Source organism: Hydra vulgaris, chromosome 03 (genome assembly GCF_038396675.1).
Source record: "Hydra vulgaris chromosome 03, alternate assembly HydraT2T_AEP".
Taxonomy (NCBI): Eukaryota; Metazoa; Cnidaria; class Hydrozoa; order Anthoathecata; family Hydridae; genus Hydra; species Hydra vulgaris.
This window is the reverse complement of record NC_088922.1, coordinates 24,890,001-24,916,525: the sequence shown is the minus strand read 5'-3', so window position 1 is coordinate 24,916,525 and position 26,525 is coordinate 24,890,001. Positions and strand designations below refer to the sequence as shown.

At 27.1% G+C, this 26,525-nt stretch overlaps 3 protein-coding genes across 9 annotated transcripts in view; all 3 read right to left on the bottom strand.

The window, feature by feature from the left end:
* LOC101235988 (regulator of G-protein signaling 12) overlaps positions 1-17,373 on the bottom strand; it is a 58,359-nt gene extending 40,986 nt beyond the window's left edge. The window contains exons 1-2 of one of the 6 annotated variants that reach the window (XM_065792747.1): positions 12,559-12,676; positions 4,607-4,647 (exon numbers count right to left, since the gene is read on the bottom strand). In XM_065792747.1, the coding sequence (XP_065648819.1) occupies positions 4,607-4,647; positions 12,559-12,561 (44 nt within the window). In that variant the 5' untranslated portion in view covers positions 12,562-12,676. Of the gene's footprint in view, positions 1-4,606; positions 4,648-12,558; positions 12,704-17,213 lie in introns of those variants that run through there. The other 5 variants (XM_065792745.1, XM_065792746.1, XM_065792748.1 and 2 more) reach the window with 5 other exon arrangements.
* Positions 17,374-18,694: 1,321 nt separating this feature from the next.
* Positions 18,695-20,573, bottom strand: LOC136071705 (headcase protein homolog). Its single transcript, XM_065792751.1, has one exon. The coding sequence runs from the start codon at positions 19,750-19,752 to the stop codon at positions 18,733-18,735; it is 1,020 nt and encodes a 339-aa protein (XP_065648823.1). The 5' UTR covers positions 19,753-20,573; the 3' UTR covers positions 18,695-18,732.
* A 1,257-nt stretch (positions 20,574-21,830) lies between these two features.
* Positions 21,831-26,525, bottom strand: part of LOC100198742 (2Fe-2S ferredoxin) — a 15,666-nt gene continuing 10,971 nt past the window's right edge. For both annotated transcript variants that reach the window (XM_065792733.1, XM_065792732.1), the window contains exons 4-5: positions 22,196-22,331; positions 21,831-21,994 (exon numbers count right to left, since the gene is read on the bottom strand). In XM_065792733.1, coding sequence (XP_065648805.1) covers positions 21,904-21,994; positions 22,196-22,331 — 227 coding nt within the window. In that variant the 3' untranslated portion in view covers positions 21,831-21,903. The remainder of the gene's footprint in view (positions 21,995-22,195; positions 22,332-26,525) is intronic.

Below are 26,525 nucleotides of genomic sequence, written 5' to 3'. Positions count from 1 at the left end.
TAAGGAAAAATTTAATGAAAAATGTAGCCGCAACTTTTTGCCCTTTTTTGAATTAATTGTTTTTTAGTGACGCAAGGTCTTTTTAAAATGTTTCTTTTTTGCATCTTTAATAAGTGTTGGATCCAGAATTGTCATAACATATGAACAATAAAAAATAGTTTTAAGAAATTTGAAACCTATTGATAAATTTGAATTTAGTATAAGATAATAAATTAAAATAACTCATTGCCCTCGCATTTGGGCAGGGGTAAACCTTTGAAGGGTATTTTGTTCCCATGCTCCAATTATTGCAATTTTTTGACATGCGTTCTTGTTTAATACATTCGTTTATTACAGAATATATCATTATAACTAAATACTATTCTTTGATTCTATTGTGTAAAGCTGTAGAAGATTTGATTACCATTATGTGCATATTGCCTATCGTGTTGAATTTAAAGTTTGGCTTGAAACCAAGGGATATAAACAAATGTATGCTGAACCAAAAAAAACGTATACACCTTTTAATGTTAAGGCATTTGGGATTGAGAATTGAAGAGCCAAAAGCAGAATGAACTGGTAACAGTACTACAGGAGTAATACTGTTACCAGGTCCAGGTGGGGGGGGGGGGGGGGGGAAAGTTATTTCTGCGGGGGCAGAAATAACTTCCCCCCCCCCCCCTCAACCCTTGAAAATTTTATTTAAATTAAAAAAAAATTGGAATAATAATTTTGGTACCACTCTTTGGTATGTAACCGTCCCACTGTGTACTGGGATCCCGGTAAGGCGGGGTGAAAGTTCTTCGTATGAACACAAGCTGAAAATCGGTCCGGTTAGACTGGCCAGCATTGCTACAAAATTTAAATTGCGTTTGCTTTTTCTTTAAGTTTAAGTTGTTCGACAACGTAGATAAAAAAAAAAGTCTAATCTTTTGTCGTTAGGATTTTTTAAGCAAAAACTTTTTTTTCGATAGTTGATTATAAAATAAATATGACATTTATTTTATAAAACATGCAATACTACCAAGCTTTTAATATGAATAGAGTTAGAATGAAAACTTATCAGATTATTTGTAGCAAATTGAACTAACTTTTTTTCAACTTTAATTTTTAGTTTTAATTTTAAAATTGACGCGAACGATTATTTCTAAACAAATATCACGTGACCTTTGAAATATCCGCTGCCTGAAGGAGATATTTTTTTCCGAACACGAACTTAAATTCATTTTTTTCCGAACACGAACTTAAATTCATTAAGGACTTTCATACGGGTTTCATACTTTCATACGGGTTTGGCGTATGAAATTTTGGTGCCATCTTTATAGAATATATATGAATCAAATTGTTAAAAAAAAAAAATCATATAATCTCTACCTTTTTTTAATAAAAAATAATGATACTTCGAACAAAAAAAAACGGTTCTATAAAATGGCTAATTGACCATGGCTTATCTTCAAGTAGCAATTTACATGAGTTATGTATCAGAATAAATAAATTAAAACTGTATCCTTCTCTAACTCAAAAACTGAAAGACGTTTTCTATTCTTAACTTTCTTGAATCCTACAAGCATCCCACCTTCGATTGCTCCTTGGAATAGTAACGATTCGTAGTACCCTTCTATAACTCATCAACATTCAAAAAGTATACTTTATATAAACGTGAAGGCAGTTTAGGACAATAACAAAAAGGATATTCTGTTATGAAAAGCAGAAAAATTGTGAGTGTTAAAGCTTTAAGGGATTTTAGTTTATCTAATAGGTTGTTTTTAAGAGGACTTATAAAAAGAATATCACGGAGAACAAATTCGTCCTGCTGTAATGTTATTTAAAATAACAGAAATCTTATTGTGAATGTCCAGTTGGTGTGAGGGGGCTATGTTGCCATGTTCTTGTATTATTGTTATTTCTAAAACACTTTCATAATATTAAGGAAAAAATATTATCGCTTTCATGTACTGAACAACTTCAAAAATGGCATAGTTGGAGGAAAAAAAGGTTCATTTCCTATGATTTTGCTTCCCCAAAATAAACGCAAAATTCAGCACATCTTGCTTGTAAAAGAATAGATAAAAATTTGTACAAGGTAACAATTGTTGTAGAAGACCCAGAAAATTCAATATTCAAGAGAAATTCTAAAAATAAAGGGTAATATAAAGTCTAAAATAAAAGATACAAAAATTCCTTTTGAGTCACATTGGTACTTAAAAGGAATTTTTGAAGGGGGAGATAAAAATTGCCAAAAATTGGTGACATAAATAATTAGCAGCTTCTAACATATTTTATTTTTTAATTAAATGATTGTATTTAGATACTCTTGTTTATGCATTAGCACCCTGTGTTATTGTTTAGAAATAAACCAACCCAGAAGCTGGGTTGGTTTATTTCTAAACCAACCCAGCTTCTTCTCAACCTTTATTTGAAGTTAATTAAACTTTAAACATTGCAATGTTTATACTACGATACTTTCCAGCATATGCAAGATATTTTTAAACCATCTAAGATTGCTATTTTTCTTGTATTACTTTAAGTTTGTTTATTTGAGATGAATCTCGGTGGGAAATTGTTTAGCGACTAGATTTACAGTAACTTTTAGACAATTTTTTTTTATTGTATCTTTGGTACTTATTGTAACTTTTTTACTTATTTTAACTTTGTTACTTTGTAACTAACTACAACATAACAACAAGTCTATATCTTGTCAATAGCTACACATATACACATATACACATATACACATTGTAGATTACACATATACACATTGTAGATTACACATATACACATTGTAGATTACATATATACACATATACACATATACACATTGTAGATTTTTAAACAATAGTTATTGACATAGTTGCTGAAATAATTTTTTTAAAAACTACGAGCAAAATAGAAAAGGTTTGATGAAAAGTATATATAAAAATCAGTCACGTTAGGTTGACATCACCCGTTATACCAAATCGATGCTTAATGATGCTTGTAACCGAGTAATGAAATGCTGTAATATATATATATATATATATATATATATATATATATATATATATATATATATATATATATATATATATATATATACATATATATATATATATACTCTTATTCAAACCATCGACATTAATTGATAATATATTAACCGCAGACTATTTTATTAAATCTCTAAAAATAGGAATTATAAAAACTGATGTTTCTGATCATTTTACAATATTTTTTTCAGAGTCAGACTATCAAATAAAAAACGAGGGCAGAATGACAATAAAAAAGCAAATTGTTAGCAATTGTAACTTAAAATCATTTAAAGATCAAATTTTACAGCAGGACCGGAATCACATAAACTTTAATGATTACATAAACATTTTCTATAACACACTTTTTTAAACTTTCTTTAAAATCTATGACGCTAATTTTCCAATATGTGAAATAAATCTCAAGCCCAAAGACATATTATCTCCTTAGATAACTAAGGCATTAAACAAGTCTTCAAAACTAAAACAAAATTTGTATAATACATACTTAACAACAAAATCCGAAAAACGTAAACAAAATTACAAAAACTACAAAAATCTGTTTGAAAAACTTCGCAAAAATGCTAAAAAAAATTAATATAAACTGCTTACTCAGCACAAACATAACTTATAACGCGTCTGGGAATTAATGAAAGAAATTACAGGAAAGCAAAAAATAATTTCAACCTCTCTTTCACTTGCAATAAAAGTTGGAAATAAAATAACTTATGATACTAATGAAATTGCGACTGAATTTAACACATTTTTTTCCGCTATAGGAGCAAATTTATCAAACAAAATCCCTTTAACGCTAAACTCCTTACATTTGATATAGCTTTTAGATCGTTAAAAAGAAATAAATCAGTAAGACCTGACGGTATAAATGGATATATTGTGATAGACTCTTATAACGTCATGAAAGATATTCTTTACAAAATCTTTAAATCATCAATTAAACAAGGTTCTTTCCCAGACTCTCTGAAAATAGCAAAAGTAATTCGTAGCAAAAATATTAGAAAGAATAATGTATAACAGAGTGTACACGCACATAATTACCAATAAACTCCTTTATGAAAATCAGTTTATTTTTAAAAAAAACAACTCAACCGAACATGCTATCCTTCAATTAACACGTTGTATTAACGAATCTTTTAAAAATCAAAAATTTACACTTGGTGTTTTCATTGACTTGTCAAAAGCTTTTTACACGGTTGATTATAATATTTTGCTTTAAAAACTTGAATGTTATGGTATAGCAGGTAAAACTCTAAGTTGGTTCAAACCGAAAGTTCATCTCTCAAACCGAAAGCAGTTTGTTTTTCACAAAGATTCCCAACCTCAAACATTAATGAACATAGCATATGGTGTCCCACAAGGATCCATACTTGGACCACTTCTTTTCATTATATATATAAATGATCTCAACAAAGCATCCAATTTAAGACTATAATTTTTGCAGACGACACAAACTTGTTTCAGTTACATGAAAATATAAACATACTTTTTAATAATATGAACAAAGAACTTAAAAATATTTAATTTTGGTTCAAAAAAAAATAGGTTATCTTTAAATATTGAAAAAACGAAATGGATACTTTTCCATTCAAAATATAAAAAACAGATACTGCCTGTAAATATGCCTGATCTTTTTATAGACAATGTCATCCTAAAAAGAGAAAAAGTGATAAAATTTTTAGGAGTTTTTATTGAAGAAAATCTGACTTGGAAATCAAGCATCAATAATATTTCTAATAAAGTTCCAAAAAATATTTGAAATCTATACAAATCTAGAGGTATTTTAAACAAAAAGTAATTAACACAATTATATTACTCTTTTATTCAATGAAATACCAACTATGCAAATATTATATGGGAAAGTACACATAAAACTAAACTTAAATCTCTTTATCGGCATCAGAAACACGCAGCTCGCATAATAAATTATAAAAATCGTTTTTCGAACTCTGAACCGCTTTTTAAAGATATGGACGCCTTAAATGTTTATCAGCTAAATGTATTTAAAGTTTTGTGTTTTATGTACAAATGTAAAGAACTTATATCCCCCGATGTTTTTGTAAACCTTTATAAAATTAAACCCAAAAACAAATATGACCTACGCCATAATAGCATTTTAGAAAAACCTTTTGGCAATGATAAACAAGCTCAATTTTGCATATCTTATCGTGGACCTTTTCTCTAGAATGAAATAGTACGGCCTAATTTTGTTTTTTCATCTGAATTGACCTATTCGTTTTTCAAACAATCTATTAAAAAAATCATTTTTTCAACAAAAAATATTCTTGATTTTTTTGATTTTTTAAAAAATATTTTTAGTTGCTATACTGTATATTGATTTTTTATGTTTTTTTTTGAGTTTCACTTCTGAGGTATGTAGAGTATTCAATTTAAGATATATTTAGTGATTATATATTCTCGGTATATATCTATTTTACATAGTATATAGATGTTTTTATTGTAGAAGAAAATAGAGTTTTGTGATAAGGTCATTACGATCTTCTTGAAGTCCTGCCTGTATAATAATATAAATCTTAGTGTAAATAATATTACTCGGCAAATAAAAATAAAAAAATAAAAAATAAAATATATATATATTTTTTGGTGCCACAAGAATTCTGTTACGGTCTTATCACAGGGTACCGCGGACGAGCATTTGAAAGGAAGTTCAAAACGGGGTCGACGAAAAAAAAGCGTATGTACTTTATGGACGACCCCTAAACATTTTCACTGATATATTTGATTCTGTTATACTTCGATTTTTATTTACTAAAAATGTCGACGGTTGCTAAAAGAAAGTTATCAAGTAGAACTATAACAGAAAAATACAAAATGCTAAAAAAACTCGACAAAAAGAGAATCATTTGTATTTATATCAAAGAATTATGACATTCCAAAGCAAACATTGTCTGGATAGTCAAAAGAAAAAATCACAATATATTTAAAAGTCGAAAAAAATAAAACTTCTGCAAAAAGAGTGCGGACGCGTGTCTCTCTAAATGAGGATTTGGATAAAGCATGTTATATCTGATTTTTAAACACCCGACACAAAAAAATTCCTGTGTCTGGAACCATTTTCAAAGTCAAAGCTTTACATTTTGCAAAAGAACTTGGTTGTGAAATCTTTCAAGCATCTGATGAATGGTTAGATAGATGGAAAAAAAGAAACAATGTATCCTTTAAAACAATATCAGGTATTTTATCATTTTATTTATCAGGTATTTTATCATTTTTACTTATTTTCAGCCATTTGTCTGAAAAATAATAACAACCATGGAACTCTCATTTCTATTCCATCGCCCATAAACCAATAAATTATCAATCCAATTATTTTATTTTAATTTGTTTAAAGTCATTACCACGTTTTGGCTTATTACCACACAAGACATGAAAAGCAAATAAAGTCCCAAACCATAGCTAAAAAAATCTATGCTGATTTTAAAGTTATTTTTCATAGGTGAAAGTCAAGATGTTTCTAATGAAATGGCCGCTCCTTGGAGGGAAACAACTTTACCGATAATATTGTCTCGTTATAACTCGCTTGATATATTTAATGCAGATGAGTTCGGTTTGTTCTATAAAGCATTTTCAAATAAATTAACCGGGTTTGCTGGATTAACTGGGCTTGCTGCAGCTATCACGTGTAAAAAAACTTCCAATGTTTGTTATTGGGAAGTCAAACAAATCCTGTTGCGTAAGGTAGCATTGGTTATTGATAATTGCACAGCCCATCCAAATATTGAGAATTTTAAATCGGTCACACTCTACTTTTTTTCCCCAAACACAATTCCATGTTTGCAGCCAATGGATCAAGGAGTCATTCGATCGTTAAAGTGTAAGTACCGAACTAATTTAATTAACAAGATCATAAATGCTATGATAACGGAAAAAAAAGCCTTCAATCTCTATACTTGATGCTATGAAAATACCTGTTCATTCTTGGAATAAAGTTTCAGAAACCACTATTATTAACTGCTTCCGCAAAGCAGGATTTAAGGAAGGAATAGGAGTACCAGACAAAAATGAAGAATACTTTCCAGCATTAAAAAATTCAATTGATCAGTTAAGTCAGCGTGATGAGGATCTTGTTCCGAAAAATTTTACTTACGAAGATATGCTAACAATTGATGATGACATTTTGGTTATGAGAGGAGTGATGACAGATGAAGATATTTTTCAAAATATCATTGAGGTAGTTGAAGAAGAAATGCAAGAAGAAAAAGAAAACGAAACGTTGGATGAAACGGTGACAAAACAAATAACTTAAGATGTTCGTAAAGCAATTGATACTCTTGTTTATTTTTCGATGTTTACTCAGAGTGGTGAAATTGAAAGAGAAGCTTTCATGCTTCAAAGCTGTTTGAAAAAGAATTGTGCGAGTCACTGAAGCAAACATCAATTTCGGACTTTTTTTGTTTATAGTATATATTATAAATACAAAAGTATATATTTCACATAAGGTTATATTGTTCTATTTATATGTACATAATATTTATATATCGAAGAACTTTCGACAAGTCTCGAAATCTCTATGTCGGACATTTTCAAAAAGTCCGACTTAACTACAACTTTGCTTAATTCGGACACTCGCTGAGTCAGACAATAAATATATATCCCTTCAGAGTCCGAGTTAACGGGATTCTACTGTATAATATAAAACTGAGGCCGTATGATTTTTTACTCGTTCATTTTTGCCTTATTTGTGAGAATTTTCTCAACCTTTATACTGCTCTTAACTGTTTATTCATAACATTTTTGTTCATACGTTCTTAAGCGGCATTATAAAAAATGCAGGTTTTATTGTCATCAAAAACAAACTTTTTTAATATACTAATAAACTAATTCAAATAAGTTTTTAATTTTATAGTTAAATTATTGTTAATTAGAATATTAATATAACTGCTAATTGTTAATAATATTTCTGAGTTAGTTACCATTTTACTGTAAATCAATATGTGTTGGGTGTGTAATTTTTATATTTTTAAGGTCTATTTACAAGTTGTGTATATAATATTGTGTTGATACTTATTTGTACCTATTAGGGCACTATGATTGCAGGCATGAGTGAATTAGTGGTTGTAGGATCTAAGTGTCTCATATATGGCCTAAATTGTTTATGTGTGTAAAAGTCATATTGTTAAACGAATGGCATGTACTAATTATAGAAAAATATTTATATATAAACAAACAAAAGTTTTTAGCATTTCATTTATAAAATGTAATTATCTTAAACTAATAAAATGTATAAAAAACTTTGTTTTTTAGCTTTATTTTTAGTTTTCAGATTATGATATGGTTAGAAATAGAATAAAAAAGATAGAGCTACTACCTCACCTACTGTACCTAGTGAAGTAATAAAAGTAGGTGTTAATAAGGTTTTAGATGAAAGACCATTGAATGTTGTAGCTGCAAGTTTAACATCAATCGAATGACTTTAAAGAAATATAGTAGTAAAAAGAAGTTCAATACGAATTTTTTAAACAAGCATAAAAATTTTTTAAGCGTCACTACAACATTAGAAAATTAAACAAGCATAAAAATTTTTTTTCAAGTTATCTACTAATTGAACTATGATCAACTATGTCAATACGTGACATTTGCTGTGAAAAATAATCTGCGCATCAATGTAAATCAAAGACAAAATCATAGGGATTGATTTGTTACAAGGTTTTAATAATACAACCAGAGCTGTCTCTACAAACACCTAAAACAACTACTTCGCTTGATTATTCAGCTATTAGGCTAGCGTCAAAACGACGTTTTCCCAACGTTGTTTTGACGTTGATCCAACGTAGTGTGCTAGCTGGGTAAGCGCTTTTAATCTATACACAGTAGGAAAACCTTTTAAAAATCTTAAAACAGCAAGAAATAAATATAAGCTTGATCTATTTATACGCAGTGTTGACAAATCTGGTTTAGCAATCGTACAGTAGTCAGTAGAGGTAGTAAACAAGTTTGAAGAGTACCGTCTGCAAGACGAGGAATAATGGTAACTACATGTTGTGCTTTAAATACAAATGAAAATGTATTACTCTCCTTTTTTTCAGTAGTAAAATTTTACAACCGTATGATAAAGGAAGATCCTTCTGGATGGATGAGCACTGTCTAGAATATGGTTTCAATAATTGGAGAATCGTATAAAAAAGCTTTCTCATTATTTAAAATTGAGACAGATGTTTTTCGATAAGATTTGAAATCTTATCTAAAAATCTTATTTATATTTTCAAGTGAAATTATTTATATCTTCAAATTAGATTATTTTGATCTTCGAGTGAGATTAATCAATAGGATTGCTAGAAATTTAAGAAATTTTCCAAAATAGGTTTAAAAGGTTGGTAATGATGCCATAAAAAATGCTGCAAAGAGAGCCTTGATACTATAAAATGCTACAAAGAGAACCTTTTGAAGCGCTTTTTAAACAAAATGTTATAGTTTTTATTTTAGGGTCAAAAAATTGTAAAACTTAAGGTGGCTCAGATAGAAAAAATTTTTTTTTGAATAAAAGCAATTCCAGTGGTTCATATATATTTTGGTTTGCTTTTGGTAATATAGAAAACTAAAAAATTGATAAAAAAAACTTTTAGTAAATTATATTTAAGACAAATTTTATCAAAATCAGTGTTAAAAGAGGGAAAATCTGAAAAAATTCAAAACACTGTGTCTTGATCAATTTTTTTCGTAACTTAATAGTTTTTTGTTTATAGCTTCATTATATTATTATCATTCATTTCTACTAAAACAAAAGAAAAATATTTAAAAATCTCAAATTGGACACAATATTAAAAATAAAATAACAAACTATACATTAAAAAACAAGTGTTTGGGGATTTTCTTAGTTAATAATTATCTTAGTTAAAATTATTCTTAGTTAATTATTTTAGTACATCTGAAATCTTTGTGATCAAGGAACATGTACTAAAAATTTCAGCCAAAAAACTTTTCTCAATCACGAGATATCCGGTTTTAAAGTTGCAAAAAAAAGGAAAAACGAAAAACTTGTAAAAACGAAAAACAGAAACAAAAAAAAATATTTGAAACAATTATATCAACTTAAAAACTACCAGAAACACAGACTTCAGCAACACCTTTGTTGTTTGCATTATCTGGAAGACCTTTTTTCTTGGTTTTTAATTCTTTGCATCTTTTTTAGTCTTCTCATTACTCTTATTTACAGACCATCGAATACTTTACAGACCATCGAATACTTTACAGACCATCGAATACTTAACTTATTAAGTAATATATTAGCTTTTTGCATAAATCTGCATTCATTAATTGCAAACTCTGCCATTACACTGTTTACACCATTTGCTCCATCATTAAAATAAACTATGGCAGAATTGATACCAATAAATTATTGGTGTATCTTGAGGACAGGAACAAGCTGGAGATGAATAAAATTGATTGCTCCAATTACAAAAAAAGCATCTTATTAAAAGTTTGTTTGCAAAACCCATTCTTAGATCAAGTTTATTGGATAAACTTAGCTTTTTACATTACAGACAGAGCGTGTTAAACTGTTTATAAGATCTTTAAGAATTTTAAAATTTACGAACAAAAAATAATTATCATCATCTTCTTTAGAAGTCTTATTGGAAGTTTTTTGTATTTTTTGATAACAAAGTGAAGAAGATTTCAAAGTTTCTGTCACCTTGCTTGACTTGGTAAACCGATTTCCTTTGAACTTAGATTTTTTTCTTCCCAAATTCTGTTTACTGGACATTATCGATAATCTGATAAAAAATACAAGTAAAATGTTTTGAGGTATCAATAGCTACAAAAACTTGAATCAAGCTGCGCAGCACACTCTTCAATACATGACAAATCAAAAACCGTTTTATTTAGTTGCATATATTGTACAATATACAGACTTTACTTAGATATTTATTTTATATTTGAAAATAAAAATACATAACTTTTTAATAAAAATTTTTCAATCATTTTAAAAATTTTCCTCTAAAAAGAAATTTTAATCATAAAAAAATTAAACTTACCTATAAAAAAATGTTAAATTAAACTAATAGTAGTAAGTATTTTATGCAAAATGTCTATATTTTCTAGAAGAATGAAGCCTAAATTTTCTAGAAGAATGAAGTCTATATTTTCTAGAAGAATGATAAATTTTGCATTGAATGATATCTTAAAAAAAAAATCAAATTTTTTTAAAAAAAAAAGAGTTTTTTTTTCTATATGAGCCACCTTAAGTCCTATAAAATTTTTATAAACTTTTGAAATATCAACAGGTAAAAGTTGTGCGTATGGTTTAGAGCAGAAAAATAGAAATTGTTTTTTTTTAAAAAACTTAAAAAGTTTTTTGGGCTGACTAGTGACAATTTTCAATAGCTATGATAAAAAAAACTCCTGTGAACAAAATGTCAGACCTGCTGTTATTTTATTTTTTTTTAAAGCATGATATAGACTACAATGCCCTTGTCCAGTTGTTTCAAGTAGCTTATAATGCCATGTTTAATGTTTACTTTTGTTTTTACAACATTACACGTTAACCTAACAGAAAACAAAGCTTGAGCTTGTACGCAAACACTTCAAAAATGACACCAAAGAAATTTTTTAGAAATCTGAGAACTAAGTTTTATTAAATTATGAATGTTTTGCAGACTAACACGATTACTATGGTAACGCACTACAATTTGAATTGGGATTTGTTTTTCAAAATTGTTCCAAATAAATTAGGTTTGTTTATCTATCAAGACTATATTTCAAAAAAAGATATCCAGAAAACATATTTTTATAATAGTAAAAAAAAAGCAACAATATTAAAATCATTACAAGCGATATTTGAAATGTTTTATCAATTTACATTTATTAAAAAAAGAGTAGCAAGTAACAATGAGTTAAAAGTTGTGTAAAAGAAAAAAGATAAAGCTGTCATCCGTACTTTCCCTAAACAAAATAAATGTGTAATTTCACCAAGTGGTCGAAGAAGGTTTTAAAATGAGCACAATTTTGAACTTTTTTCCCTGTAAAAGCATTGTTTTTCTGTTGTTTTTTTTAACAATTACGTTCAAGCTGTTTAACCTCGGAAACACTGATTAACTTTGCAAGTATAAATGACTAAATAAGCTCATTTATACTTGAGGGGAGGGGGGTGAGAGGTAGGGCCGGTGGTGGATGTGAGGGGGTTTATGGGATAATTTAAAACGATAAATAATAGTTACTGTTATTGTAGTAATAGAAATAATTACAATAATTTAGATAACGGAAGCCCTTAAGGTAATCTTTTAGAGTTGCTTCAATAATAAACGCGAACATAATACTTTAAATAATAACAATAATTATAATTTATTTGTTATTAATTATTTATTATTATTTAATTGTAAATATTTGGAATTTGTTTATTACGCTATTTCAAAAGAAAGTGGTTGCTTGTTTATTGAAAAAATCTACCCTATTCGCATTTTGAACTTCTCAACAAAAATAAAAAGTTTAAATAAAAAACAAAAGAAAGTTTGTTTAAAAAATTAAATCAAAATAAAAACCGAAAATAAGCAATTAAAAAATGTTTTTATAATCAATTTAAAAAAAATAAAAATAATTTCCTCACCATTTCAACTGACAATAAAAAATGACCCTTTAAATGCTACTTTAGCAATTTACTACGTTAAGTAAACTTCTTTTAATTCCAAATACCATGCAACGTTCTAAGTTATATTTTTCGAGCAAAAGATTTTTTAGATCATTATAATTCTAAAGGGAAGGCTAATTAAATCATAATCCTCTCAATGAATAATTTCAAACAAAGTTGTAAAACTTAGAATTGTTCACAACAGTGGCGATTTCCTAAAATACACAAGCCACGACTTAACTATAAAAAAAGATATTTAATTGCATTATTCCTTCAAAATACCAAGGATATAGATATTTTAAGCACGGGGGAAAACTAATTTTTTGGTTTTTATTTTTTCAATGATTTATTTTCATGCATTTTTTGTATACATCGCTTTATGTACACGCGTTACGGTTAGTAAAGTTTTTACTGTAAATCTCAAAAAAATAAATAAATAAGAATTCTATCAAAAAAACTTAGGCTTGCTATTAAAAACTTTTAGGCATCTATAACTCTCGGATTAATAAAATCTTTAAGAAATTTTACTTCTTAATCAATAACTTATAAATTTGTATTAAAAATATATTTTTTTAATTGCATTATCAAAAGTTTTATGAAACGTTAAAGTTTTGCGTCAAAAAAACAGCAAAAACTGATTCATTGCATCGTCAACAAAATTTCCAATAATTAATAGAGTAGTTTAATTAGTTATTTTAATAAAATAGTAAATTTTTCTACAACATAATAATATGTAACTTTCTTTTTTAATTTTTTGTACATCAGTGTAATTATCAAGTTCATATACGTATAATTACGTATAATAGTCAATTTCATTCGTCAGTATAATGGTCCAATTCTATATAATAGTTAATTTACAAAATAATATTTCTGAAAAAAAGTCCCAAGGAGGGGGGGGGGGGCTTCTACCCCATGGCAACCCCTAAAACCCACCACTTAATGTAAACTCTTCTTATAACATCTAGAGTTTCCCCTAAGTTGGTTTCCTATCTTCAAACCAAACAGCAGTTAATTTCTTAAAAGTTCTTTGTTTAAAAATTTATATAAAATCCACGCCTATATATTTGACTGAATAGTCAAATATATAGGCGTTTAAACTTAGGCGTTGAAGCTTATGAAAGTCAATTTATAATAAATTAGTTTTTTTAAATTGATAAAAAATAACTTAACACATTTTAAATAAAAAACTTGTAACAAAAGCGATAAAAATTAACAATTCTTACTAAAACAAACTATTCATTATTAGACTTGTATTGATTTTATAAAAGCATTAAATAAAGCAATGTGATTGAGAGTGCTTGTATGTAGGGCATGCACAAGTATGTTCAACCCCTTATAGTTGTAAGTTGTTAGGACACGCACATATATGTTCGAGCCTTACTAGTGTTGCAAAGGTATTTACTAGTGTTGTAAAGGTATTTACTAGTGTTGTCAAGGTATTTACTAATATTGTATTCGGTACAAAGTAGTTCAGTAATTTATTCATTTTGAGATTCAAAATTGTAAAACAAATATTTTGATGTTAAGAATTATAGTTTTATATATTTTAAATGATTTTTATTAAAATATTTTTAAAAAAGGTTAAAAAATATAAATGATAAACTTGATTTTAAGGTGGTAGGGAGGTAATAAACTTTTTGAAATTCGTCAATGTAACTCTTTTTAGTTTATTAAAACTGTTAAATACATAATATATAATACATAATATATAATATATAATACATAATATATAATATAATAATACATTATAATTTAATACATTAATAGGAAATAGTTTGCTTAAAAAAAAACCTTTTTATTTTTCAAACAGAAAATCAATAACGTCGGAAAATGTGTTAAATTTGACCGTTGAGAATTACATTTTTGAAACATCATAACAAAAAACATCATAAAACAAAAACAAAATTGAAAATCCTTTTGCACTTATATGTTATACTTCGTTATACTCTGGATGACCGATAGGATAAGCATAAAATCATTTTACTATCTTATAAATATATATCATAAATCATTTTATTCTAAAAATTATTGAATTTTTTGTGAAAAAAACACTTTTTTCAAGCATAAGTTGAGACAAGTTCGCGCCTAAACTGGATTTTCTCAAGATATTCTGTGTTTTATGTAAAATCTTAAGATCATCTGGAGTAATCAACATAAACACAACTTTAAAATTTCAAGGCGAATGCTTATTTGTATCTCGAGTTATCATGTTTTGAGTGATGGCAAGTATGTTAAAAATTGAAAACAGAGAAAAACACAAAGCAAACATAAAATGAGCGAAAAATAATCTATTCAGTAAGCACCAGTTTGATATCTACTAATTCTTATTCATTCCTTTTATCATAAAATCCTTTTTTCCTGGCAATCCTTTTCTACGCTTTTTTTCTCCATCAGTGGATTTTTTTTCTTATCGTTTAATGCGTGAATTATATAAATTTGTTGACATAGCTTTTGAAAATTCCCCTTTCAAACCAAAGTGTTTTAAAACCTTTAATGTTTTGTTGCGTACATTATTAAAGTGAATAATAGCTGAATTTATACCCATTTCTATGGTTTCCCTGCCGACAAATTCAGTTTTTGGTAACCTTGACCATGAAAGTCTATTTAGGGCCTCATTTGCGTTCTGGGTTTTTCCATGTAAACATTTATTTAACAAATCCTCGCCCATTAAAATTCTTAAAAATGGGTAGTAGTAGACTTATCATTCAAAAAAAGATTGTACTCGAGGGATTGTTTTGGCTTGGTCATGGACCAGTACTTGCACTAACAATTGGTTTCTCGAGAGCAAAAATTGTGACGCAAGAAATTTTTTTACTTTTTTAAGGTATTTATATTCTTATTTTTATTATTATCTCTATGAGCTTCCTTTGTATTAATTATCAAAACAATCTAAATTTAAAGACGTGTTCTAAAGAATAAATTTTTGTAAATAAGTTAAAGTATAAAATGTACAACAGAACTATAACAACTTTTCAGCTTATTTTTCTGAGTAATGTTTGTTACTTCAAAATATAGTATTTAGAGCGCTGAAGACGTAGCTGGTTCACCATTGTAAAAGTTCGGAGTAAGATATAAACGCACATATGAAAGGAAAATAGAGAAAAAACTTTAGTTTATGGTAACTAGGGACGTTGCTATGGAATCGGTTGCTACTTAAGAGTGTTTTAAGGTCTAAATGTGAACCAAAAAAATACATTTTCAACGTTTGTTGCAAGAAATGTTAAAAAAAAAGCAAAAGTAAAAGATTGAAACTTAAAAATATCCTTGGGGGAGGGGGCGCACATATCCCCCCATTTTGCTTTCCATTTGTCATTCATTCTACATCTTTCATCAAACAAAAAAATTAAGTGAAAAATCGAGAAATAAGATTTTCCAAAAGAATGCTGAAATTTCAATAAAAATTTGTCTTTTAAATCTTTTTATTGGATCACAGAAACTTCATAGAAACAGTTTTCATAGAAACAAATGTTTTATTTTGAGATGATCTCATTTTAATCAATCATAAAAAATGTCTTCTAATGATACATAGAAAATAAAACTATATATATTTATTTACGATTGATTTAAAAAGTTTTTCTCATTACTTGTAAATGATAACTTGTAAATGACCTAATAGTTTTTAAGTTTATTAAATAATAATAAACTTATAAATGATTATTTATTATATCAAGTTATTTTAAACACCAATATATATATATATATATATATATATATATATATATATATATATATATATATATATATATATATATATATATATATATATATATATATATATATATAAAGAGAGAGAGAGAGAGAGAGAGAGAGAGAGAGAGAGAGAGAGAGAGAGAGAGAGAGAGAGAGAGAGAGACACAGAGAGAGAGAAAGAGAGTGAGTGAGTGTGAGAGAGAAATATATTTAAAAAAAAATCTAAAATCTTGATGATTAAATTAAAAAAGTTATTAGAAAAGGTTTCCAGAACTTATTTTTTACTTTTTTTTATTGGGGGACAATTAACGCGATTTTTGAAATCATTTTCAATCAATCAACTTAAATAAATTCAAATAGAAGTTTCTTTACGTTGCTATAGTAATTTTAAGAGAATTAAAAGGATGACGCCATGTTATAATAGTACCTTTACGTGCGTCACAATCGATATAATCTTATGAAGGCTCTTTATCAAACTTTATCTGAAGAACGACGACTTCCCGCAATTAAACTTTCGTAACATTATGTGTGATATGCTTTTAGTTTTTTAATAGTATCATCATTGTAACAGTAAATTATTTTACTAGCGTTAATATCATACAGAAAAACTGATAAAAGACATTTTTTTAAAAATTAAAGTAGTCATAGTTCAAAAGTAAATTTAAGAAAAAAAACAAAAACGATGGTCTACAACTATTGCTGTAGAGTAATCAAAAATAAGATAATGTAAACCATCACATAAAAGTTAATTTTATAATAACAATAAACGGTGAGTACTCTTGCCGTTAAATTTATTCCGGATATAGAAAATATTATTAATAAAAAACCAAAGAGTTGCTTATCAGATGTTCTGTGCTGTCAACCCAAAGTTAAGATTACGAAATAAAAAAATAACAAATACAACGTTTTTTCAAAATAAAAACAAGTTTAGCGTAAATACTTACAGACAGTTCATTTTTACATTCGCTACGATGCTTTTTTGTTGATTATTTTAACTTTTATGTCTTAACTTTTAAATGTTTATAACTTAAAAATAAATTATTGTTTGAAATAAAAATAAGTAAAAAAATAGCCATGTTGATTTTGACATGTTATCTCCTATTAAAATGTTTAATCTCTTCTCATAAATATATACTTTAAATATTCCAAACATGACAAGAATTTGAAGATATACACGTAGAAAAGAAATTTTTGACTGAATGGGAAGATAAAAATGCTAAAAATTAAAATTGTATAAAATGCTTTTTCAGATAGGGTGTTGATAATTGGCATAATTTTTTACGGAGGGTGTCGAAATTCGGTATCATTTTTGAATCTCTCATTTTATTTGGCAGTCAAAACTCTAATATTTTATTTAAAATATCTAAAAATTCGTTTGCTGTTGATTCCTCTATAAAATTTAAAGCATTTTATTTGAACAAGTTCTATAACTTAAATGTTTTTAAGAAGATAAATTTTAAGGGATATTGTTTTTCTCAACACCCGTTTATTTCCAAATCTAAAACGTTGTTGTTTGATTCACCTTAAGTTACTGCTTCAGTCACTGGTTGCATAATTCGTTTGACATATACTTTATTTCTCGTCACTTTTTCTCTTTCAATTAGTAAACTTAATTTACACAAGACCTTTAGAAAAAAGCCCAAGAACAATATTTTAGGCTTTAATGATTTTATTCCTAAAGTAAGTATGGAGCATTTAAAGAAATCGTTTCGAGTATTATAGTTGGAACTAGCAATAATAATAGTATTAATAAAAAAGTTAACAAGATTAAATCTACACACAGTCTTGTTTTCTAACAATAAACCTTTGCTGTTGTTATTTACATTTTGTTGGGCTAGAGTTCCTCTAAGCTGACACAAAATAATTTAAAAGTACAATAAATTGGTTTTAGAAACACTTAGGACTATTTTCTAACATATTAAAGTAACAATGACAAAATCACTGTCACGTTGCTACAATTACTGTCGTAAATAAATTACCGGTGCAAATAAAAATATTTTTGTCTTTAGTTTACAAATATTTTTGCGAACAATCTCTTTCAAAACGGTCCTTGAGCAATCTCACACTAGTCCATAAGAAAAAAACTTATACATAAAACTAATCTAATGAGGAACGCTTTGAGTTAAAACTTGATGAACTTAATTTTATTAACTTGTTGTTTTCTTCAAACTGACTGACTTCAAACTTAATAGACTTAATATTTTATCCGAGTTGACTAATACAACTTAATAGACCTAACATTTTCTTCAAGTTGTCTAATACAATTATACAATTTAAAACCATTTTTGGTTTTATATATTTAACCGATTTTAACTTTTTTTTCCCGACACTTTATGCGGTACTTTTCCGACACTTTAAGCGACACTCTAATTACTTTTCTAATAGCAGTTTCGAAACTTTAAATGAAAAAAATTGAAAACAAAAATTATATATAGGCGACTCTGACTCCGTTTAATTAAAAATTTAGTCTTTTTCTTTAAAAGCTTTAAACATAGAAAGCGGTTTTATAAAATGGAAATCCTCAACATTGCAATGAGGGCATTTCATCTGTTTAGAAAATTGCGAGAAAAATAACGATTTTGAACCAGCATTGTCAATTATCATTTTGTTGCAATTTTTGCACGACAACTGCCAATTGCAACACGGAATTGCAGAAAGTATGTCATAATTATATAACGTTCCAATTTGAAAGAATGAACCATTCCAAGGTATCGCACAATGAACACATTTGATTACTTTAGAGTAACCTTCCAGGCAATCTATGCATATATAGCACATATAATTCAAGTAATCTGATAGCTTTTTTTTAACAAATTTTATACATTTAACGTGTGATAGTTTTATGGGTGTCAAAAACAATGTCCCATCTACAACAGGAAAGCTTTCGTAGACTTGAGACTGAGTATCGCAAAACATGCACATCACGTGTGATAAATTCCATTGGTCCATTGTTTTATGAACTGATGTTATAATTTCTTTAGCGTCTTCATCACTCCAATCTTCAAGTCTCAATTGTACTTGTCGAAAACGTTCTTTTGAAAGATTTCTTTGTAGCACATTTAAATCCTTTCGTTTAGGAAACAAAGGTACCGAGGAACGCATTGAGAAATTTTTTCCAGCGTTTTCAAAAACTTTAGAACCATTTACGAATCGATCATTAACGGATAGTTGGTTGAAGGAACTCATCGTATCGTTTATGTTAGAACAAAAATCATAATCTGGTTTGATGTTTGCTAGGGGTTTTTTATCAGACGCAGAATCATTGGAACCGCCATAGTAGGTTGAGTAATTATCTTCAAAGCGACAGGAGCAATACGACGAAAACCCATTGAGCAGCGGCGGCGATCCAAACATAAACTTCTCTTCGATCGTTTGAACATTTACTCTACTCATTTCTGGCGCAAGTTTCTGCCACTTCAAATTATGATGCGTTATAAAGACTTTTCCAGTCTCTTGTAAAAAAAACAAAAACAAAAAAAACATTAGGTTTCTTTTTCATTATAAAAATAACGAATAAAAATAATTTTAAATAGATCGAGATTTAATGACTTTATAATTTAATCTTGAAAAGCATTTTTTCGCAAAAAAATAAAATGACGAAAGTGAAAAAAATAAACTTTTCAAAAGCTAAAAATAAACCCGTGATAAATACTCGAAACAAATATTACTACTGCTCCAATAGAAAATTTCTATGCAAAAAAAAAAAAAAAATTCAATTGATCTTGTGTTTTAAGTCTTTATTAAATAAATTCATTTATTAACAAAACACCTTCTACATTAAATATAAAGATTCATCGACAATAAAAACTAAAACTTTTACACAAAAATTAAATCGCTAAGAAGTTTAAAAAATTAAATCACAGTAAATACTATTTAACGCATCTTGCAGACTTTACAAATAAAATCAACAGCTCGACTAAAGCCACAAAAAATACCTCGCATGCTTACACAAAGCTAAGCTATAGTCAAATATTTAATCTTCGTTTAATAATAGCAACGTCATTTCAATACAACAAAACGGAAGACGACAAGTCAAGAGATTTAGCAAATAAATAAGCAAAACAAAAACGAAACATCGAGTAATTTTCAACTCGATATTTATAAAAAACACGATTATTATTTAAATCTGTTTTAAAAAAATCAAGTCAATATATGTCAAAAAAAGATAATCAAACAAATATAATTTTAAAGCTATATCAATTAAAAAAATGTTAATTAAAAAATATCACAAGCATCTAAAAATTAGAAAATAAAAATAAAGCATAAAAAAAACAATAAACAAATAAAGTTTATTTGTTCAAATAAAATCTTACCCATCAATACATAAACTTTTTTTAAATAAATAATCTCCAGATAATATAAAAAACTTTTATTATTTGTGCAATAAACAATTTTTATATGAAAATATAAAAAACTTTTAAATATGTACTCTTTTTTTTATTGAATTACGTAATAAGTAATTTGAAAAGATTATATTTATGTAGAAAAAGTTTTAACTCAAATATGTAAATAGTTTAAAACTTGAGCTAGCCACGCTCCCTCTGTACGTACCGCAGATTTGTCACTTAGAGGAACATAACGTTTGATGAGCAAAAACCTTGTTTTTAGGTTTGAGAGTAGAAAAAATTAAAAACTTTATAAAAACTTTATATAACATGTAACAATAGTTGCGAGTCTATACATAAATATATAATAAACATATATCAACAAAACTGAAATTTGAGTTAAAACTTATAGATTATCAAAATTTATTATTATATAATTACTCTAAAATTTATAGATTATTAAGAGATGTTTTTTAATTGTTAAACCGAAACACGAAAATTTGAAAAAATATTTACTAACGTCTGTCTCCCCACGTAGCGACCTTGCACTATTTTATGAGGCACATACAAATAAAAATTTTCTCCACAAATTATCCATCGATGCACTAGATTCATGATTTCGTTGTATAATTAGTTAAAGACTTTTAGATTTAGGTACTTATTTTTTTCATCAAAACTACTATTTGTTTTAAGGATAAAAAAAATGTTTTTTGTTGCAATTTTTATAATTTTTTATATTTTATTTAGATATATTTTTTATTACAACTTTTATTACAACATTTACATTAAAAAAATCCCATTTTAAATTTTTTCAAGAGCCCCATCAAACACTAAAAGGTCATGGGGAGGCAAAAAACAAAATTATATACTTTTAACTTTTTACATAATCTTTAGAAGATCGTTAATTTTTATTTGCTATTGGATTAAACAAAATCATTTACAAAATCGAATACGATAAATCCTAATGTACAATCAGTCATATTTAGTATCTATAACAATTATAAATAAATAGATAACTAAATTTTATAAGTGATAATAGGTTATTTCTTACTGTGACTTTAGTAATTGTTAAGAAAAAATAATTAAAAAAACGTTTTAAAAATTCTTTCTAAATATTTATAAATTTAAAAATCTAGTTATATTCTAATTTATCATACTTTATCAGTATAAAAATGTATACCATATTTATATAAATATATACCTATATCTATATTAAGTATAATATATCTATCCTGATAAAGAACAAAAAGAATTTATTAAAACAAAATACATTGATACAATATTGATATAAAATGTTTTGACACCAAGACTAAGTTCTTGCATCTGTAGAACCAGAAGGCACAGTTATTTCTATACCATCCATTTCTTCATTTACTTCTATTGAACAAACGAGGCGTGAACTAAAAGTAAAGATATATTTAAAACAGAGACAAAAGTATATTTTAGTGAATAATCTTTCGCATTAGAATATTAATTTCTAGAATCTTAAATTACAACTTAAAAAATTGTTTTTTGAATTTTATATTATTATTATATAGCCTATCATATTAAAGATATAATTACTAAACGTATTATTATACTAAAAAATTATTGTGTCGTACGTGTCAGTTAATCCATAAGCTAAATCTAGCATGTCTAACTCTTCATCAGATATATTTTGCAACGACAAACGCTTAAAATCCTCAGGCTTGAATATACAGTGACATGTAGAACAGGCTAAAGTACCACCACATGCTCCTGTAAATAATAAATTGTAATCTATAAAAAACAAACTTTAATGATAAAATAATGTTCCAACAGAAAGGTAACAAAACAAATAACAGTAATAAATAAAATTGACAAAACGAAACAAAATTTTCTTTTACTTTATCAAATCTAATTGCAAAGAAAATTATGATTAACATTTTTTACACTTTTTTTAAACAAGTATTTTATCTATTTATTATACAACATGGTTAATGTAACCTCCAATTTCATTAGCATTCAAGCCAGAGACAACTCCCTTAGTTTAATAATTTAATCAACTTTTATTTTATAAATCCAACAATAGTTATTGGTTAATTATATTTAAACCAATTTATATTAAATTGGTTTTTTATGTTAAATTGGTTAAACAGTTTATGTCAAAAAAAAACAACCTGCCTAGTTCTTTTACAAAGATCAGATTTAACTCTTCATTAGCAAATAAAGTTTTAAGATTTTATCTTTATTGGATAGAATACTTAAAAATAAATTTTTTTATGTGTTCAACAACTTTAAACCAAATAACCAGTAACCATAGAAACAAAAAATTGATATCTTTAAACAATAAATATATTATTTTTTGTGTACTATATGCACCATGTACCATGAGGGTGGACCGAAAAACAACAATTTTCAAAAATGGCCAAGCAATACCTCTATTCTATATATTAAAATAACACTGGAAATATAAAATTTTTTCAGAGTTGCACCCAAGATCAATGAACACAGTATCCCTAATATTTTGAAAATAAAAGTTTTTCAAAAGTAACTCAACCTAGTACTCAAAAGAATCGAAAATTATATAAAAATTGAAAATAATAGGTGTTATATATGTAAAAACATTAAAAAAAAAACATATTATCAAAAACTAGTAGAAATGCACCTTTTTCAACTTTTAAATAAAAAACCATATTTTATATGAAATAAAATCCGTAACAAAAATTTTGATATGAAAAAACTGTTTTCAAAATTTTTATATAATTTTGTTTCTTTTGCCTAGTAATAGTACTATTACTAAACAGAAGAAAAAAATTAAGAAATTAGAACACTCTAAAGCTTCTCTAATTGCATATAGGTTGAGTTTATCCAACAGAAAAATATTTGATATCAGTTTAGCTGTAGCTGAAGCATTAGGTTACAAACTGGACGAAATATACATCTCAAAAAGCATAGCAAGCAGATCAGATAATATTTGACAGCAAGGGAATTATAGTGTGTCCAGGATTCTCAATACAACTAGATGAAGTCAAACAACAGTAACCATAGGTGCTGTATGCCATTTAGATACTTTAAAAATGAGGTATGGCCTAAACTTTTATTAATTTTGGATACTACTTTTAGAAAAATAAAAACTGAGGAACCAGTATCAAAAACCAAACAAGTAGAAGTAATAATTTTTTACCTGGTTTGCTTAACCAGAAATTTCAACAATGATTAGGAGATGGTTATCAAGAATGTTGCTTTACAATTAATGAACACAAAACAAATGTACACTGGTGCAAACCTGGGACCTACAATTTTGTACATATAAAAAACGTTTAGTTTTGCTGAATTGGCAGAGAATAAAAAAAAGTCATTTTGAAGAATTATTTTTTTTTTAATTTATTATTGCCATTTTATGTGTAAATGTGACATGTACAAACAGAATTGAATCATCATTTAATGACTTGGACATCTAGAAAGAAATGCTAATTTATAAAAAAATTGACAATGATGTTGCTAATGCTTTTTCAGCTTTGAACCAAAGAAACCTCTTATCTCTCATTATTTTCTGATATCTGATTGTGATGAAGTTAAAATTGCCTAACTCTTGAAATATAAGAGAAAACCGGAAACATTATATAGGCTTTCCACAATTTCCACTACAAAGCCACAAAGTAATTGTTTGATTTAGTTCTAAATTCATTTGGATATTCAAATAAAGATGATTGTTAGCCCAATTCCCAACACTTTAGAAAGCTAATGCAAATTCCCAAAATTTTAGTAAGCTAACGCAAATTATCAGCACACACTTGAGCATATTAAATCATTGAAATCTGTGAATAATACAACAGAATGGAATTATAAGACTGTCCAAAATCTATTATAAAAGATGAAGAGCAGAAAGGATTCATTTTACGTGCAGTAAAACACCACTAAAAAGTTCTTCCATGGATAAATAAACAAGCATATTATAATTCTAAAAATTCAATATTTAAAAAAATACTTTTTTTGTCAAATGTGAAAATTTTTAAATTTTTTTTTTGTTCTAGTAGACAAAACTATATATGAAACTGATTGAAAATCAAAAAATAGTTCAAAATTAAAAAAAAACAATCTTGTATATACAAAGTATTCTTAAAGTTATATTAAATGACTGAAAATGCATAGCATTAAAGACATGTTTCAGTAAAAAAACTAAATCAAAACCTTATTAACAACCTTCTATTTAAGTCTTTCTACAGAAAAGCATCTGGTACAATGTGCTTGCTAGAACATCTGTGTCCCAATTAGGCAGTCCTTTTGTCTAAATTAGTTTAATTTTGTCGAAAAGCCAATCAAATATAATCAAAACGGATAACCTAACTAAAAAATTCATTTTTAATTTTATTATAGTTTACAAAACCTTGATTATTTACTGAATATGGCAATATCATGTTTAGATATTTTTAAATAAACACATAAAAACTTTTAAAATAATTCTAAGTTCTAAAAAAAATTTTTTTGAAACTAACAATGCAAACCATTTGACTGTTTAAAAATCAAATCAATAGACTTTATGGAGTCCAAGATAAGAAATAATTAAAATGTATAAACAAAAAGTTTAAATGATATTGTCCATTAGTGATGTACTGATTGCACATTTTAAGTTGATGATGGAAAAAAAATGTTGCTTAATTAATGATCAAAAAATTAATAACAATATTTTAGGATCAGGATTATTATGACCACCTTGCTACTGATAACATGTAATGTAGTATACATACCCCGCTGCCTTGTAGGTCTACTTTTAAGGCTAGAAGAAGTCAGACTTAAAACACTGCATTGAGTTTTTTGGTTGAGTGAAGAATACAGATGTGATCAGATGTGTCTTTATAAAAAACTAATTTTAGGCAGATGTTAAAATTTGACTATTGTCTTGTAGAAAAGGCTTATGGGGTAAATGAGGTAAAAAAGACTAAGGGTAAAATAGTTGACTAAGACTTAAGAGTAAAAGATGTAAAGTAAAATAGGCTTAAACCTAAAGCTTAAATTTAAAAACTTAAAGCTTAGATTTAAACCTGTGTTAGATTTAAACCTGTGTTACATTGTTTACTTATTATGATGATGAAAGCTGGATGTTTTTGACTCTACTCGGGTTTTTGTTTGTGCTTTCTATTGTATGTGCGCCTATGCATTTTTACTGCATTTTCGAATTAGGGTACAGCTTCAAAAAAGGCTTGCTCAATGCATGATATTTTAGCAAATCTTATTATATTGCTTATATCCCCACGCAACAAACTCTTATTTTTCATTTATACTATTGCTTATGAACTAAACCTTACTGTTAAAATCCAATTTATTTGCACACCATTCATATTGCCTGATTCAGGGTATTGACAGCTACTTTATATGGGATTTTCCATAATAGGTTTTCCATAATTTTCTCATATTATGGGATGCTCCTTTTTTTATTTGACTTACATAAATTATATTTTAAATTTTTTTATTAGATGGCTTCCAGAAAAAAATGGAAAGAAAAAGATTTGAAAAAAGCTATTGCAGCAATAAGGACTAAACAAATGGATAGTTTCAAAACCAGTAAAGTTTTCAATGTGCCTCAAACTACTTTGGAGAGCTATGCTAAATCTGGCAAGAGTGAGGAAGAAGCTGTAAGTACACACTTGGGGAAGAAACCAGAATTACCACCAGACATAGAGCAAGATTTAGCACAACACTGCCTTCTATTAGAAAAAAAAAAATTTCGGTTTATCAGCTAGGAAAAATAATGTTAAAACTTTAAATAATATTAAAATTTTTTGATTGCCAAAGAAGTTGCCGGAAAAAATGGTTAAAGAATTTTCTGACTCGACACCCACAGTTAACGATATGTAGACCAGATCATTCAAAAGCTCGAACTATTGGTTTTAATGCAGAAGTTGTTAATTATTTTTTGAGAACTTTAAATCTTCCATGACTAAAATGAATTATTTATTTTTATGACCTCCC

Bases quoted from the DNA above. Each gene is read 5' to 3' on its own strand.
- LOC136071705 (XM_065792751.1), bottom strand. From the start codon at position 19,752: ATGTTTTTTTTGTTTTTGTTTTTTTTACAAGAGACTGGAAAAGTCTTT.